Source organism: Abramis brama, assembly GCF_963993115.1.
Source record: "Abramis brama genome assembly, chromosome: 7".
Lineage (NCBI taxonomy): Eukaryota > Metazoa > Chordata > Actinopteri > Cypriniformes > Leuciscidae > Abramis > Abramis brama.
The window spans coordinates 624239-642100 of record NC_139969.1 but is presented as its reverse complement, the minus strand read 5'-3'; the positions used below and the strand labels follow the sequence as shown (position 1 = coordinate 642100).

The following is a 17862-nucleotide window of genomic DNA, read 5'->3' as shown; positions in this document are numbered from 1 at the left end:
TTTATGCAACATAACGGTGCATTTCAGCCGTGTTGTTCTCTCGCCAGGACGCGGTGGCTGTTCAGCTGGAGGACGAGCGGCTGGTGAAGATCCGAGAGGTTCTGAAGGACTTGCCGGTTCTTCACTACAGGTCAACTCTCATCTAACACCGAACCACACTTCATTTACTCAGTACACTAACTGCAAACAATGCTTTTCTTACTTTTTTTACCTATTTTTTGTCTTGTTTCCAGTCCAAATATCTAAAAATTCTTAAATCAAGATGCATTTACTAGATGAGTAAAATGTCGTAAGATATTATGTCCTTTTTATAAAAAAAATGTAAAAAACTCCTTTCCTTTTCCCTTAATCCTCCCTTGTCTGGCTTATGCTACTCTGAGCACTGTGTATTTTGAGCACTTGCGTTGTTTTTGCCTCTTCACGATCACTCGCTTTAGGCCTAATTTGTAAGTCGCTTTGGATAAAAGCGTCTGCTAAATGACTAAATATAAATGTAATGTAAATGTCCTGTTTTCCGGGGGAATTAATCAAAATTGAGTGAGTTGATACTTAAAACAAGCAAAATTATCTCCATTGGCAGATAATTTTGCTTGTTTTAAGCAAAAACTCACTTAATTTGATTTATTTCCTCAGAAAACAAGACTTAATATCTTATGTCATTTTACTACTTTAGTAAATGGATCTTGATTTAAGAAATGTTTGATATTTGGACTGGAAACAAGACAAAAATACTAAGAAAAGCATTTTTTGTAGTGTATGGATTAGTTTTACAATCTGTTTTTGAACTTTTTGAAGCGTCAAAGTGGTAGTTGCGTAGCTGTCATGAGGGCTACAGAAATCTCTCGGATTTCATTTTAAACATCTTAATTTGTTTCGAAGATGAGCATTTTTTGGTGAACTAGCCCTTTAAGATCCACTGAAATGGTACTTTGGGAACTGAAACTGAAACTTCTTCTATGGCATCGCTGCGAAAACCCACTTTTTGAACGTTTATTTTTAAGAGATACCAACTTGAGACGTGTAATGTCGTGCACAGGCCATATAGACAATTCTTTCTTGAGCTTGACAGAATAAATCAGAATAAATTCCCTTGTGTTTCTTCAACACTCACTGTCTTCTAGAACGCTGGAATATTTGATGCGTCATCTGGTCAAAATGTCCACGTTTGCATCCGAGACCAACATGCACTCGAGAAACCTCGCCATCGTCTGGGCCCCGAACCTCCTCAGGTATTTGATTATTTTAAAGTTATTCTTTTACATTTACACTGCATGTGCATCGAAAGTGACTTACAGCTCATTTAGGGAATACGTTTGATCAGAATGTTACCAGAAATGTAGTGTTCTTATACTGAAGTATACACTAGCTGTGCTTCAATCCAACTAATTTAATGCATATTTTGAGATATCGCATAAAAACGCTGCATGGAAATGCCAAGATGCGCATAAAATCAAAACAATGCGCATAAAATAAACATATGCGGTCAATTGAGGAGGATACACTTTCTATCCGATTAGAAGAAATGCGCATAAACTATAGAAACACATTTACTGAATAAATCCCTCAAAACCCATGTGACTTTGGCTAGGCGTCGGCTGTGATTGGATAACTGGAGTAACCAGTGGACCAATGGCATTGCAGCGTCTCTAATGTTGGTTTGGTGAAGTCAAAGTGTGTGATCAGAATGATTGTGTTTAATTCCCTCCAGAAGCGTCTCACACACGAGTGTGTTCCCGAACACCAGCATCCGAACACGACAGCGTTTACTGTGTTTCGTCTGACGCTCGAGACACACTCGTTTATGATGGAGGGAAAATAGCCATATTTAAGAAACTTACTGTTCATTACTCATATTCTGCATCAATTTCCTGGGAAGTGATGATTTAATTTCATTTAATGTAATTTTACACTGTTTATATACAGTTTTTGAAAGTAAAAAAAGAAGAAATCATCTTATAATTTGATAGATAGTCAAGTGTGAAGACGGCTCATGATTGCACTGAAAATAACTAATCATCTTTGCAACGGAAGTGAATCAATCAAACTAACTTTATCTGGACAATAACTTTATTCTAGATCTGCTGTAAAGCCTAATCAATCTCTGTTACTGTAATCTCCTATTATTAGCCTCTTGTTTTCAAAAGTCCATTTAAAAAGCTAAAAAAAAAGTTTACTTTAACCTTTAAATTCTACAGTGCAAAAACCGTATGTTGTTCTTGTTTTCCAGCACACATATCTTAACATTCTTGTTTAGCAAAAATGACTGAAGATATTAAGTCTTGTTTTATGAAAAATGCATCAAAATTAAGCGAGTTTGTGTATATCAAATATCTGTCAATCAAGTCAGAAAAATAAAATGAATTCAGAGTGAAAACAAGATTATTTTTCTGACTCCATTGGCAGATATTTGTTCTTGTTTTAAACACAAACTCACTTTATTTTGATGAATTTTTTCTTAATATCTTCAGTAATTTTGCTTCTTCTCCAGTAAATGTCTCTTGATTTAAGAATGTTTACATATTTGTGCTGGAAAACGAGACAGAAACACTGAGGAAGATTATTTGCAGTTTAAATCTAAGTGTGTTTTTACATTGGTGTTGTAAGTGTCATTCTCCAGCAGTTGAGCTACAGGAACAGATTTATTTGTGATTAGTAAGTCAGTGCATGATTATCTGCAGATCGAAGGACATCGAGTCGACTGGTTTTAACGGTACGGCGGCGTTCATGGAGGTCCGGGTTCAGTCCATCGTGGTCGAGTTTATTCTCACTCATGTGGCCGAGCTTTTCCCTGGAACAGGTATTTAATCTTTCTTAAAGTCGGCCTGACTGGTCTTTTCTCCTCTAAAGTGTCGTATATCTGAGAGAAACGCTTCTGGAACTAAGAACACATGTGGGCGGGGCTTGATTGTGTCTGTGAGGAATTGATTGGATGGTTGTGGTTTGCTATTGGCTGATCTCATGTGAGTGACAGGTTGCCTCGCCCACATCATCAGAGAAGAGAAGAGATGTCACTCCTTATTTAGAATTTTTTTTTTCTTTATATAAGTTATATATATACTTTTAAATCAAGATACATTTACTGGAGAAGAAAAAAAATTTTGGAACATTTATGAAAATGAAGTGAGTTTGTGTTTAAAACAAGAACAAATATCTGCCAGTGGAGTCAGAAAAATAATCTTAATTCAGAATGAAAATGAGATCATTTTTCTGACTCCATTGGCAGATATTTGTTCTTGTTTTAAACACAAACTCACTTCATTTTCATACATTTTCCAGTCTTCATATCTTCAGTCATTTTGCTTCTTCTCCAGTAAATGAATCTTGATTTAAAAGTGTTTAGATATTAGTGCTGGAGAACGAGACAGAAACACTGAGGAAGAGCATGACTTCTGTGCAGTGTGAATGATAGTTTGATGTTTTAACACAGGATTGACTGTGGAGCGCCGGAAGTCTCTTCCATCACCCTCGATTCTGTGCGGTAATGACGATCCTTTCTTCAAATCTCTTCCTCTGCACTGTCCTGGGAACCTCAGTCCCGGAGACGGGCCTCCAGCCATGCGCTCGTACCACGCCATCATCGACGGCACTGACAAGTAAGACCGACGACCGACCACACGTAAAGAGCATCTCAGTTTTTGTATTATTTTGAATCGATGCTCCTCGCAACTGGATTTAAAGTGGTTTTAACATGGTGAACGGCACCTGCCTATTTTATTTTATTTTATTTTATTTATTTATTTTATTATTCCTTTTTTTTATTCTCTCAAGTGTAACATTACTTCTATAAAATATGTGAGATTAGGATTAGTGCATCCCCAGTCAAGTTTATTTTATTTTATTTTATTTTATTTTATTTTATTTTATTTTATTTTATTTTATTTTATTTTATTTTATTTTATTTTATTTTATTTATCAAGTTGTAACATCACTACTATAAATATGTGAGATTAGCATTAGTGCATCCCCAATCAAGTTTATTTACTATTTCATGTTTTTGTATTTTATTTTATTTTATTTCATGCAATATTTATTTGATTTTATGCATCCCCAATCAAGTTTATATTTTATTTGATTTCATGTCATGTTATTTTAATTTTTTTAATTTAAAAAAAGTATTATTTATTTTATTTTACCTAGTGTAACATCACTCACATCAAGAGAGTTGAGAAAAGTAACCCCAAAGATGCCCAAAAGTGAAATAATCATGATTTTGAGGATAATATAACGCTATATACTGATGCTTTAACAGCACGCAGGTGTGAGGTGGATCCTGAGCTCACACTCACTCAATGATCATGCGTGTGTGTGTGTGTGTGTGTGTTCAGGAGGAAGGGCTCTCTCAAAGGAAGGAAGTGGAAATCCATCTTTAATTTGGGCGGGAGACTCCATGATCCCCGCAAGAAGAGCAAATACTGTCCTAAAGGTACGAGCGCGAAACTGCCGAACCACAGATGCGTTCTGCACAGGGTTCGTACGATGAGCTTAAAGCGCTTGAATTTGACTTTTTGAAATGGAAAACCTTTTGAAAACAGCCATATTTCTGAAGAGGTACTTGAAAAGTGCTTGAATTATTATAAAGACAATATATGTGAAATTAGTGTTTAATTTCATCTTTTCACGCTAAATGAACGCTGCAGCTCGTCTGATATAGAGACATATTGCATGGCTGTGGGCATGATACTATAAATATAAATTTATTTTCATATAAATAAATTCATTCTTCAGGTCAATCATATATTCATGAGGGAAAAAAATCATTTTAAATAAGGAAAGCGATATCTTTGTCATAGTGTCCTTTCAATGGTTAAAGTCACCGCAGTCATTGCATGTGCTGCACTTTATTTCTACCATTTTGTTTTATTGGTTTATTTTTATTAATCTATTTACCTTTTTTTTTTTTTTTTTTTTTGAAGGTAATAAAGATATTGTTTGATTAATAAGATCTCTGATTGTCGTCTTTGAAAACCAAAAAAAGTAGTCCTGGATTTTCATTTGGCAGTATCTGTACAGTATCTGCTAACTATAAACCCTTCCTCTCTCTCATCTAATGCTCTCGTTTCTCTTCATCTTCACTTGATCTCGACGCACAGACAAAGAGAAGACGACGCTGAGGCCTGCGAAGAGCATGGACTCTCTGAGCTCCGGCCCGTTCCCAGCTGAAGGTATGAGGAGATTCATCACACAATAAAGAATCACCTGTTAGTGTGGATTGATTAAACAGGAACTCATGTACACTACATGTCAAACGTTTGGGGTCAGCACATTTTTAATGTTTTTAAAAGAGTCTCTTCTGCTCAGCAAGGCTGCATTTATTTGATAAAAAATACAAAAAAACAGTAATATTGTGAAATATTATGATAAATTAAATTGACTGTTTTCTATTTTAATATATTTTAAAATGTAATTTATTCCTTTGATCAACCGATCCAATACTTTTTGACTGGTAGTGTAATAATGAAGCATCCTTTGCATGTTTATTTCATGTCTCTCAGATTCGAAACATCCTCCAGCTCATCTTCCTCCTCTGCTTTTGCCCTCGGCCTCGGGCAGCTCAGAGGGCGTGGCTTCTGCTGGAGGGGGTGTGGCTTCTGCCGGAGGGGGCGTGTCCAGTGGATATGCGGTGACGTACAGACGGACAGGCGGAGCTCAGGTTAGTATGTGTTTAAAAAAAAAAAAAAATTAATTCAATGCCATGAGAACAAGAGGGATTACATATTCACATTGTCACATTAACATTAGCTGCCAGGAAATGAAAGAAAGAACATGTTTTCAGCGCTTTTTATATATTTTGTTTGTTCCAAAAAATGTACATATAATTTAAAGTCATTTTTAAAATGTGAAAAATAAATAATTGTATAATACGTTGTTTTTATCATGGATAGATGCACTTTTTTGAGCTTCAATCTGTTGGTTGCAATCCACTGCAATTATAAAGCTTGGAAGAGCCAGGACATTTTTTAATATAACTCTGATTCTGATATGTCATATACATCTAGGATGGCTTGAGGGAGAGTAAATCATGGGATAATTTTCATTTTAAAGTGAACTACTCCTTTGACAAAAAACGTATTTGTCAATCTCCATGTTTCGAGCTCAGGTCAGTATGGTGAGTGGAGGGACTCCGGGAACGTACAGTCGTCTGGACTCTGGGGGCGGAGCCAATGGGGCCGAGGGGGCGTCGCTGGGCGTGTCCCGATCACCAGGAATGGCCAGCAAAGCGGACAGGCGTGCCGGGATCCACATCTCCGGGCCTTTTTCCGTGACCGTCCCACTTCACATCACGTCTGGACTGGCTCTGGGTGTGTTACACGGCGGCTGGAACGAGAAAGAGCAAACCGCAGAGGAAGACGAGGACGTTAAGAGCACCGATGAGAGCAAACATGATGATGTTCACGACGAGAGTAAAAGAGAAATCAGTGATTGCCTAGAAGAAGGTCAGGTGGATTGTGGGAAGAATATGGCGGATATTAAGGAAGAAACTGTGCCAGAAGAAGGAGACGCACCGAGTGACCGAGATCAGAGTCTGAATCAAGAGTCGGTGAAGGAAGAAGATCCAATGCCGGAGGTCAAAGAAGAAGCCCCAGATGAGGATTACATGGGTAATATTTTGATTATCGTTCACTGAATTGTTTTCACAATTTAGTTTTGCAGTGCTTTCATAGTAAATTAAAAATTATTCTTCAGTTTTTTAAAATCTTAAAGTCCCCCTGTAGTCAATAATTGTATCCGTTAAAACTCATGTTTGATCACCAAAATGACATATTAAAAAGTTTTTTTCCTTTGCCTTAAAATATCTTGAATGTAACTCGACACCCTTGCCTCATTTAGTATGCGCGGTTCTATGAATATGCAAATGAGCCCCGCCTCCACTCACTCACTCACTCAGCTCAGAGATCCACTGGTTGACGATCACACGTTGATCTGATTGGTTACAAGGTAGTTTGTGACGTCAGAAACACCAGCGATTTCAAAGCGTGTTTTTGAGACTGTCTTTGGTTCACTGCAGTTTTAAGGAGGAAATACTCAGCAATGGAGTCGACTTATGAATTTACACATGGTTTGTCTTAAAGCATATTAAAAACACCACATAGACACATAAACAACATTAAAAGCTGTTTTTGTTTACCACAGGGGGACTTTAAAGGGCACCTATTATGCCTCTTTTCACAAGATGTAAAATAAGTCTCTGATGTCCCGAGAGAGTGTGTGTGAAGTTTTAGCTCAAAATACCCAACAGTTCATTTTTTACAGCATGTTTAAATTGTCACTTTTTGGGGCTCATAAAAACACGCCGTTTTAGTGTGTATCCCTTTAAATGCAAATGAGCTGCTGCTGCCGCACAGGGGGCGGAGCCTCACGAGCTTGCACTCAGAGCCAGGACAATCTCATCTCACAGAATGATAATATCCGAACAGAAACTCCCAGTAGCGGTGTTCATTTCGACCTGGAGTCGGACAATAATGCCTACAGAGCCAGAGAATATATGCTGTATGGAAATAGAACAGGTATAGTTTAGTTTAATTACGGTTACAACGTATTTGTCATCTGCTTTTATCCACTATTAATACAAGCCTGCTGTAAACTGCAATGTCAGTCAATAGTTGTGCGTGGGGCATGTGCAAAAGTACATCACATTGCCCCGAATCTGAAAACGGCTTGTTCTGAGACACTGCTTATGATTTATGGGGATTAAATAAAAAGCACCGGTCGGATTTTTATCATTATAGGGTGGTTGTGTACACAATGTCAACACATATGTATGTTCAAACACCATGTAAAAGTGAATTTTGCATAATAGATGCCCTTTAAATAATTTCCAAATAGAAAGGAATGTTGAATCCTCATTATATGAAATAGTGTGTGATAGAAATTGATGGCAGATGTGAATGGTTTTTCCCACAGAGATGAGAGGAAACCCCGTCCCAGCGCCGGTCAGTCCGCGCTTCTACGAGGACATGGAGTTTCCAGACCAGGACCTTCCGCTGGATCTACAGGAGGCGTTTGGGTTCCTGGACTCGATGGACAACTGTGCTTCAAACCAGGTGTGTATACGTCTCATTGCTGCTTGTCCACTCTCTAGTGAGCGTCTGCTGTCTACATGAGCAGCACAACTGCTCTCCATTGAATTCTGTGGATGAATAAAAATCATCTGGTCTTTTGCAGGTCTTAAAATTAGGTAAATACAACCTCAGATTGACTGGGCCGGTGCAACACCTTGATTCTTTTCTTCTTCAGCCGTTCTGTTGTAGATTTTGTGAGTGTTCTTGGGATCATTGTCCTGTTGCATGACCCACTTTCAGCCAAGCTTTAGCTGTCGGACAGTCGGCCTCAAGTTTGACTCTTGAGTAGTGCTGTCAAAATGGCTGAAAAAGCTAAATTCGAATTTCTTTCTTAAATATTAGCTAAATTCGAATTACACTATATTGCGAAAAGTTTTGGGACGTCTGCTTTTACATGCACATGAATTTTAATGACATCCCATTCTTAATCTGCATGGTTTAATATGGAGTTGCTCCACCCTGCTGCTATAACAGTTTCAACTCTTCTGGGAAGGCTTTCCACAAGGTTTAGGAGTGTGTTTATGGGAATTTTTTACCATTCTTCTAGAAGCGCATTAGTGAGGTCCGGCACTGATGCTGGACGAGAAGGCTCTCAGTCTCCACTCTAGTTCATCTCAAAGCTGTTCTATCGGGTTGAGGTCAGGACTCTGTGCAGGCCAGTCCAGTTCCTCCACACCAAACTCCTCATCCATGTCTTTATGGACCTGCTTTCCTAACAGGAAAATCCCCAAACTGTTCTCACAAAGTTGGGAACATGAAATTGTCCAAAATGTCTTGGTATGCTGAAGCGTTAAGAGTTCCTTTCACTGGAACTAAGAGGCCAACCCCTGAAAAACAACCCCACACCATAATCCATCCCATTACACCACTGCATCCCACGCTTTACGCCACTGCATCCCACACTTTACACCACTGCATCCCACGCTTTACGCCACTGCATCCCACACTTTACACCACTGCATCCCACGCTTTACACCACTGCACCCCACGCTTTACACCACTGCATCCCACGCTTTACTCCACGCTTTACACCACTGCATCCCATGCTTTACGCCACTGCATCCCACACTTTACACCACTGCATCCCACACTTTACGCCACTGCATCCCACGATTTACTCCATGCTTTACACCACTGCATCCCACACTTTACGCCACTGCATCCCACACTTTACACCACTGCACCCCACGCTTTACACCACTGCATCCCACGATTTACTCCATGCTTTACACCACTGCATCCCACACTTTACGCCACTGCATCCCACACTTTACACCACTGCATCCCACGCTTTACTCCACGCTTTACACCACTGCATCCCACACTTTACACCACTACATCCCACGCTTTACGCCACTGCATCCCACACTTTACACCACTGCATCCCACGTTTTACACCACTGCATCCCACACTTTACACCACTGCATCCCACACTTTACACCACTGCATCCCACACTTTACACCAATGCATCCCACGCTTTACTCCACGCTTTACACCACTGCATCCCATGCTTTACGCCACTGCATCCCACGCTTTACTCCACGCTTTACACCACTGCATCCCATGCTTTACGCCACTGCATCCCACGCTTTATGCCACTGCATCCCACGCTTTACGCCACTGCATTCCACGCTTTACTCCACTGAATCCCATGCTTTACGCCACTGCACCCCACGCTTTATGCCACTGCATCCCACGCTTTACGCCACTGCATTCCACGCTTTACACCACTACACCCCACGCTTTACGCCACTGCATCCCACGCTTTATGCCACTGCATCCCACGCTTTACGCCACTGCATTCCACGCTTTACACCACTACACCCCACGCTTTACGCCACTGCATCCCACGCTTTACGCCACTGCATCCCACGCTTTACGCCACTGCATCCCACGCTTTACGCCACTGCATTCCACGCTTTACGCCACTGCATTCCACGCTTTACGCCACTGCATCCCACGCTTTATGCCACTGCATCCCACGCTTTATGCCACTGCATCCCACGCTTTACGCCACTGCATTCCACGCTTTACACCACTACACCCCACGCTTTACGCCACTGCATCCCACGCTTTACACTACTGCATCCCACGCTTTACACCACTGCATCCCATGCTTTACGCCACTGCATCCCACGCTTTACGCCACTGCATCCCACGCTTTACGCCACTGCATTCCACGCTTTACTCCACTGAATCCCATGCTTTACGCCACTGAATCCCACGCTTTACTCCACTGCATTCCACGCTTTACGCCACTGCACCCCACGCTTTACACCACTGCACCCCACGCTTTACACCACTGAATCCCACGCTTTACACCACTGAATCCCACGCTTTATACCACTGCATTCCACGCTTTACGCCACTGCATTCCACGCTTTACACCACTGCACCCCACGCTTTACACCACTGCACCCCACGCTTTACACCACTGAATCCCACGCTTTACACCACTGCACCCCACGCTTTACACCACTGAATCCCACGCTTTACACCACTGAATCCCACGCTTTACACCACTGAATCCCACGCTTTACACCACTGAATCCCACGCTTTACGCCACTGCACCCCACGCTTTACACCACTGCACCCCACGCTTTACACCACTGAATCCCACGCTTTACACCACTGAATCCCACGCTTTATACCACTGAATCCCACGCTTTACTCCACTGCATTCCACGCTTTACGCCACTGCATTCCACGCTTTACACCACTGCACCCCACGCTTTACACCACTGCACCCCACGCTTTACACCACTGAATCCCACGCTTTATACCACTGCATTCCACGCTTTACACCACTGCACCCCACGCTTTACTCCACTGAATCCCACGCTTTATACCACTGCATTCCACGCTTTACACCACTGCACCCCACGCTATACACCACTGCACCCCACGCTTTACACCACTGCACCCCACGCTTTACACCACTGCACCCCACGCTTTACTCCACTGAATCCCACGCTTTATACCACTGCATTCCACGCTTTACACCACTGCACCCCACGCTTTACACCACTGCACCCCACGCTATACACTAATGCACCCCACGCTTTACACCACTGCACCCCACGCTTTATACCACTGCATTCCATGCTTTACACCACTGCACCCCACGCTTTACACGTCTGCACCCCACGCTATACACCACTGCACCCCACGCTTTACACCACTGCACCCCACGCTTTACACCACTGCATTCCACGCTTTACACCACTGCATCCCACGCTTTACGCCACTGCACCCCACGCTTTACACCACTGCATCCCACACTTTACGCCACTGCATCCCACACTTTATGCCACTGCATCCCACGCATCCCACACTTTACGCCATTGCATCCCACACTTTACGCCACTGCATCCCACGCTTTACGCTACTGCATCCCACACTTTACGCCACTGCATCCCACGCTTTACGCTACTGCATCCCACACTTTACGCCACTGCATTCCACGCTTTACACCACTGCATCCCACGCTTTACGCTACTGCATCCCACACTTTACGCCACTGCATCCCACGCTTTACGCTACTGCATCCCACACTTTACGCCACTGCATTCCACGCTTTACACCACTGCATCCCACACTTTACGCCACTGCATCCCACGCTTTACGCCACTGCATCCCACACTTTACGCCACTGCATTCCACGCTTTACACCACTGCATCCCACACTTTACACCACTGCATCCCACGCTTTACGTCACTGCATCCCACGCTTTACTCCACACACCACTGCATCCCATGCTTTACTCGACTGCATCCCATGCTTTACTCGACTGCATCCCACGCTTTACACCACTCGGCCATGGAAACCCATTCCATGAAGCTCTACGCACTGTTCTTGAGCTAATCTGAAGGCCACACGAAGTTTGGAGGTCTGTAGCTATTGCGCCCTTGATGGCAGCAACAATTGCTTCTCTAAGATCATTTCTGATGTCTTTCCTCTTGGCATTGTGTTTTAACACACACCTGATGGCTCCAGATCAGCAAACTGGCAAAACTTCTGCTTTTATAGAGGTGAACGCACTTGCTGATGATTAATTAATCTGCTACTTACCTTCTTAATCCCTATAGAAGCAGTAAGACTTAATTTGTCACTCATGGCTTCTTCATTTTGGCTTTATTTTTGTTAAATAAATAATGACACGGTGTGATATGTCGTGTTGTTGTTCATCTGAGGTTGTATTTACCTAATTTTGCTAAGGACCAGATAATTTTTATTATGCTCTGATACATAAAACCATGGAATTCAAAAGTGTCCTGTCTTTTTCACATTTCTACGCACATATATTATATATTTACAGATTTGTATATTAGATGCGATTAATCAGGATTAATCGATTAGACAGCACTAATAGTAAAATAATTGTTTTTTTATGATCATTTAATTTACATTATTTATTAAAATATTTTCAAATAAAATAAGTTAAAGTCCCCCTGTAATCAATAATTAGTTAAAATGTGTAGTTTAATATCAAATCAAATCAAATCAAGTATATTTGTATAGCGCTTTTCACAATACAGATTGTATCAAAGCAGCTTCACAGTATTAAATTAAAATAAAATAATACAACAAGGTTTGTTTCTAGTGGAATTTATTGATTGATAAAATAAAATTAAATATCCCCAAAATATCCCCAACTGAGCAAGCCAAAGGCAACAGATCAGCCTTTGGCTTGGCGTAATACTGTTGGCTTTTGTTTGAATCAGTGTTTATATTGTCTCTCGATGCTTCTCTTCCTGCATCTGACGTCTGTCTCGCTTTCTCTCCGTTTGCCAGGTTGAGTTTTCAGTCGAAGCACCTTGTTTCGAAATGGAATACGAGGAAGAGGAAGATCAAAACCAGGATAATCGGGCCATTTCATGCTCATTGCAAAACTGCACTAGTGACTCTGAAACACCGGCAGCCAAAATCATCAGTCCGTCGTTCGCACACAGGCTTATTCCTGGGAAATCACACAGTTTGCCTTACAAGTCCCGCCCCTTCCTACCAGCTCTGTCATTATCATCATCAGACGACGACGACTACAGCCCTGGTGATGATGATGATGATGATGAGTCTGATAAAGGGTCTGAATATGAGGACATGTTTTGTCACAGTCTCCCATCCAGTCGGTGTTTTCAGGGTCTCTCTTGGTCGGGTCCAGAAACCACCGCTGACACTCCTGCTAGCAGCGATGTAGCGGTTCACTGCAGTAACCAATCAGATTGCTTAGATGGGATGCAAAACGTACTTCCTCCAGAGAACAGTAAAGATGCCGACCAATCGGAAGACGTGATTCCTACCGCTCCTACATTGACAGACAATAGTGAAAACGCTTTTCATCTCAGTTCAGGTGTATTAAAGACGGATGAAAACGAGAAAGAAGAGGATGCTGGGAATGAGAAACACACGTTGATGTAAGTACCTGAAGCATATGAATTTATAATCTCTTCCGCTAGTCTCTATTTGTGTTTCAAGTTACAAAGACTTTTTATGTTGAGTTGGAACAACATAAAATGTGTAGTTCTTGTGTAATATTGGTTACACTTTATTTTAAGGTGTCGTTGTTACAGTGTAATTATATATTTTAGTACTGAGTAATATTATTTAACTACATGTACTTACTATAGGGTTAGGGTAGGATTAGGATTTGGTTGAGGATTAGTTGTATGTAATTATGCATAGTTTACTGTTCATGTAACATAGGTAACAAGGACACTGTAAAATAAAGTGTTACTGTAATATTTTACACCTTTTTTTTGTGTACAGAAGGGAAGATGAAGCCAGTGACGAGGACACATATTTCGGACCGGACTCGATACCTTCTTCACCAGAGCCCGAAAAAACTGAGACCAATGAGCTCCCAGGTGCGGATGTTGACGGTTACCATGGTAACAGTGAGGTGATGATCAGTGAGCTCACTGTTGTCGACTGCATCTCACTGGCTTCTCAAGATCAACCATCGGAGAAACCAACAGCGATTATGAGCGAGCGAGAGACTGAGGATGAGAAGAGTGAGGAAACGGAGTCAGAAGAGTTGAAAGAGTGTGAGAACAAAACAGACACAGAGGAAGAAAAGTGTGACGATGATGAAGAAGATGCAAAGACTGGATCAGTTGAAGAATCTAGTGATGAGAAAGAAGTTAGCGCGACTGAAAGGAAAGAAGATTTGGAGGGAAATAGTGGCGAGGAGAAAGAGGAAAATTCAAAGGAAGAACCTGTAAAAGAAGGAAAACAAGATGAGAGAAAGGAAGATTTAGTTGAAAATAGTGGAGGATGTGAGGGAGAAGAGGAAAAAGCAAAGGATGAAACTGTAAAAGGAGAACAAGATGAGAGAAAAGATTTAGTGGAAAATAGTGGAAAACGTGATGAAGAAGAGGAAAAAGCAAAGGATGAAACTGTAAAAGAAGGAGAACAAGATGAAAGGAAAGAAGATTTAATGGAAAATAGTGGAGATTTTGAGGAAGAAGAGGAAAATGCAAAGGATGAAACTGTAAAAGGAGAACAAGATGAAAGAAAGGAAGATTTAGTGGAAAATAGTGGAGAATGTGAAGAAGAAGAGGAAAATGCAAAGGATGAATATGTAAAAGAAGGAGAACAAGATGAAAGAAAGGAAGATTTAATAGAAAATAGTGGAGATTTTGAGGAAGAAGAGGAAAATCCAAAGGATGAAACTGTAAAAGGAGAACAAGATGAAAGAAAGGAAGATTTAGTGGAAAATAGTGGAGAATTTGAGGAAGAAGAGGAAAATGCAAAGGATGAACCTGTAAAAGAAGGAGAACAAGATGAAAGAAAGGAAGATTCAGTGGAAAGCCATGAACGAAACACTGAGGAGGATGTGAACGTAAAAACAGAAGGTTTTGTTGAGGTAAACATTGAGGAGATAGTTGAAGGAAAAGAAGGTAGAGATGATCCTGAAGCAGATGAGATTCAGCGTGAAGAAAACGAAAGCATCTCATCAACGGCTCCCAAACGTGTGGCAAATCAAGCCAGAGCGGTTCCCGCCGTCCCACCCAAACCTCAAAACTCAAAACTCACGGCCTTCGCGCTCAGAAAGCAGTTCGAGCACAGACACACACCGCTGACGGACGGACAGCACGAGGATAAAGGAGTGGAGGAACTGCTGAGCGAAGAAGAGAAAGAGCACAGAGACGCTGAGGAGAAGCAGGAGGACGAGGGTCCGAGAGAGCGCCCGGGGAGTTGGGATGGTGTGGTGGATCGGAGGAAAGATCTGCACAGGGAAACGGAGAAAGAGGGGAAGAGGAACAGCGGCATCAGCATGTGTTTTGATGAAGCCGTCGCTCGTGCCACGGTGAAGAGGAGCAGAGAGAGAGAAAACACGGACAGGTTATCCGGCGCTCACTGGGACAGAGACAGCAGGAAAGATGGGAAAACTGACTAACTAACCAACTAAAGCGAATCATGTGGAAGCTCGTTTCCGTCACAGATTAAAAATTGCATTTTGCAATTTGGACTTTATAACTCGCAATTGTGGATTTGGTAACACTATGTTACAGTGTCCTTGTTACACGTGTTGTTACTATAGTAATAACTATAAATGATACATAATTACATGCAACTAAACCAAATCCTCATCCTAACCTGGTATGGTAACACTTTGTTACAGTGTACTTGTTACACGTGTTACATGCAGTTACTATAGTAATAACTATAAATTATACATAATTACATGCAACTAAACCAAATCCTCATCCTAACCTGGTATGGTAACACTTTGTTACAGTGTCCTTGTTACACGTGTTACATGTTGTTACTATAGTAATAACTATAAATGATACATAATTACATGCAACTAAACCAAACCCTCATCCTAACCTGGTATGGTAACACTTTGTTACAGTGTCCTTGTTACACGTGTTACATGTTGTTACTATAGTAATAACTATAAATGATACATAATTACATGCAACTAAACCAAATCCTCATCCTAACCTGGTATGGTAACACTTTGTTACAGTGTACTTGTTACACGTGTTACATGCAGTTACTATAGTAATAACTATAAATTATACATAATTACATGCAACTAAACCAAATCCTCATCCTAACCTGGTATGGTAACACTTTGTTACAGTGTCCTTGTTACACGTGTTACATGTTGTTACTATAGTAATAACTATAAATGATACATAATTACATGCAACTAAACCAAACCCTCATCCTAACCTGGTATGGTAACACTTTGTTACAGTGTCCTTGTTACACGTGTTACATGTTGTTACTATAGTAATAACTATAAATGATACATAATTACATGCAACTAAACCAAACCCTCATCCTAACCTGGTATGGTAACACTTTGTTACAGTGTACTTGTTACACGTGTTACATGCAGTTACTATAGTAATAACTATAAATTATACGTAATTACATGCAACTAACCCTCATCCTAACCATTACCCCATAGTAAGTAAATGTAATACTTAATATTACTCAGTACTTAAATGTATAATTACAGTGTAACAAAGACACCTTAAAATAAAGTGTAACTGCGAGTTTATATCTACGTCGCAATTACCTTTTTTATTCCATGACAGAAACAAGCTTCCATAACATGATCGTGTAGTGTAAAATATTGTGTGAAAAGAAAGTATGTACCAAAACCTTTTATACTCTTTAATATTCTGATATTATTTTTCAATTTACAAATTTTCTTATGATAAAATATATAAATATATGGGGGTGAGACTGTTTGTATAGCTTAAGTATCTCAAATCATTTAATAAATATTTTTTTACAAGCAAGTCTTCGTCTAAATCTAAGTATTCTATTCATACAAAATAAACTCACCCACCCTTATGAATATTAATGGTAACACTTTACTATAAAGTAGTTTCGTGAACTAACAATAATAAATTCTTCTAGTTCATGTTAATTTGAACATTCATGTTAATTTAAAGTTTTTAAGATCAAAATTTGTATGTTAATATTAGTTAATGCAGTGTGAACTAACATAAACAAATGCTGTAAGAATATATTGATAGTTCATGTTAGTTATTGTATTAACTTAATGTTGACAAATGAATCTTATTGTAAAGTGTTACCATATTAGCTAATTATCTGATGTCAGTGGTGTTCATTTTCACCCTTAATGGTTTAATGTTGTGATCATAGTGTTATAAATGCTAATAATGCATTCAAAGACAAATACATAAAGACCTAATACAACGGCTTAATTAAGAATAAGACAATCTGTAGACAGGAAATTGTTTTATGTATTTTGTTGTACACATTCAACACGCTGTAACGATAACCAGCTGGAGTGCCCTCGAGAGCCACCAGAGGGCGCTCCACAATAGACTAGGATCACTTCCTCATAAACTACATTTCCCATCCTGCATCTACCTGGACTGATTACTTCATACACCTGCACTGCATTATTCACCTGCACTGTTCCTGATTACAGTCACACCTGATCCTCATTCTATGGACTATTTATGTCTCACACATTCTCACCCTCACTGCGAAGTCTTGTTTTACTGTTATTACATTTCTGAGCATTATTTACCCGTGTTTGAGTCTTGTTTTGCTGACCTTGGACTGTTTCACCGTTTCCTGATCGTTTCTCCGCCTGGCCTGACTCGGATTGTTTATTGGACTCTGATTATTGCTGCCTGCCCTGACCTCTGCCTGTTATTTGGATATTCTCTGTGTTTCCTCCTTTGATCTGTTCGCTGTTGATGACCCTGCCTGTACGACTACTCTGTGAATAAACTGCATTTGGATCTTCACCTTCGAGTCTCGGAGCCGTTTCATAACAGAAGACTTCGCCACATCAAG

The 17862-nt window shown here is 40.5% G+C and overlaps 1 protein-coding gene across 4 annotated transcripts in view; it reads left to right on the top strand.

The window, feature by feature from the left end:
• Positions 1 to 17415, top strand: part of LOC311087621 (uncharacterized protein) — a 25114-nt gene extending 7699 nt beyond the window's left edge. For all 4 annotated transcript variants that reach the window (XM_084120966.1, XM_084120964.1, XM_084120967.1 and 1 more), the window contains exons 5-15: positions 48 to 130; positions 1122 to 1229; positions 2679 to 2797; positions 3428 to 3593; positions 4326 to 4423; positions 5091 to 5162; positions 5493 to 5650; positions 6098 to 6599; positions 7903 to 8042; positions 12859 to 13478; positions 13831 to 17415. In XM_084120966.1, coding sequence (XP_083977092.1) covers positions 48 to 130; positions 1122 to 1229; positions 2679 to 2797; positions 3428 to 3593; positions 4326 to 4423; positions 5091 to 5162; positions 5493 to 5650; positions 6098 to 6599; positions 7903 to 8042; positions 12859 to 13478; positions 13831 to 15463 — 3699 coding nt within the window. In that variant the 3' untranslated portion in view covers positions 15464 to 17415. The remainder of the gene's footprint in view (positions 1 to 47; positions 131 to 1121; positions 1230 to 2678; positions 2798 to 3427; positions 3594 to 4325; positions 4424 to 5090; positions 5163 to 5492; positions 5651 to 6097; positions 6600 to 7902; positions 8043 to 12858; positions 13479 to 13830) is intronic.
• Positions 17416 to 17862: the final 447 nt, after the last annotated feature.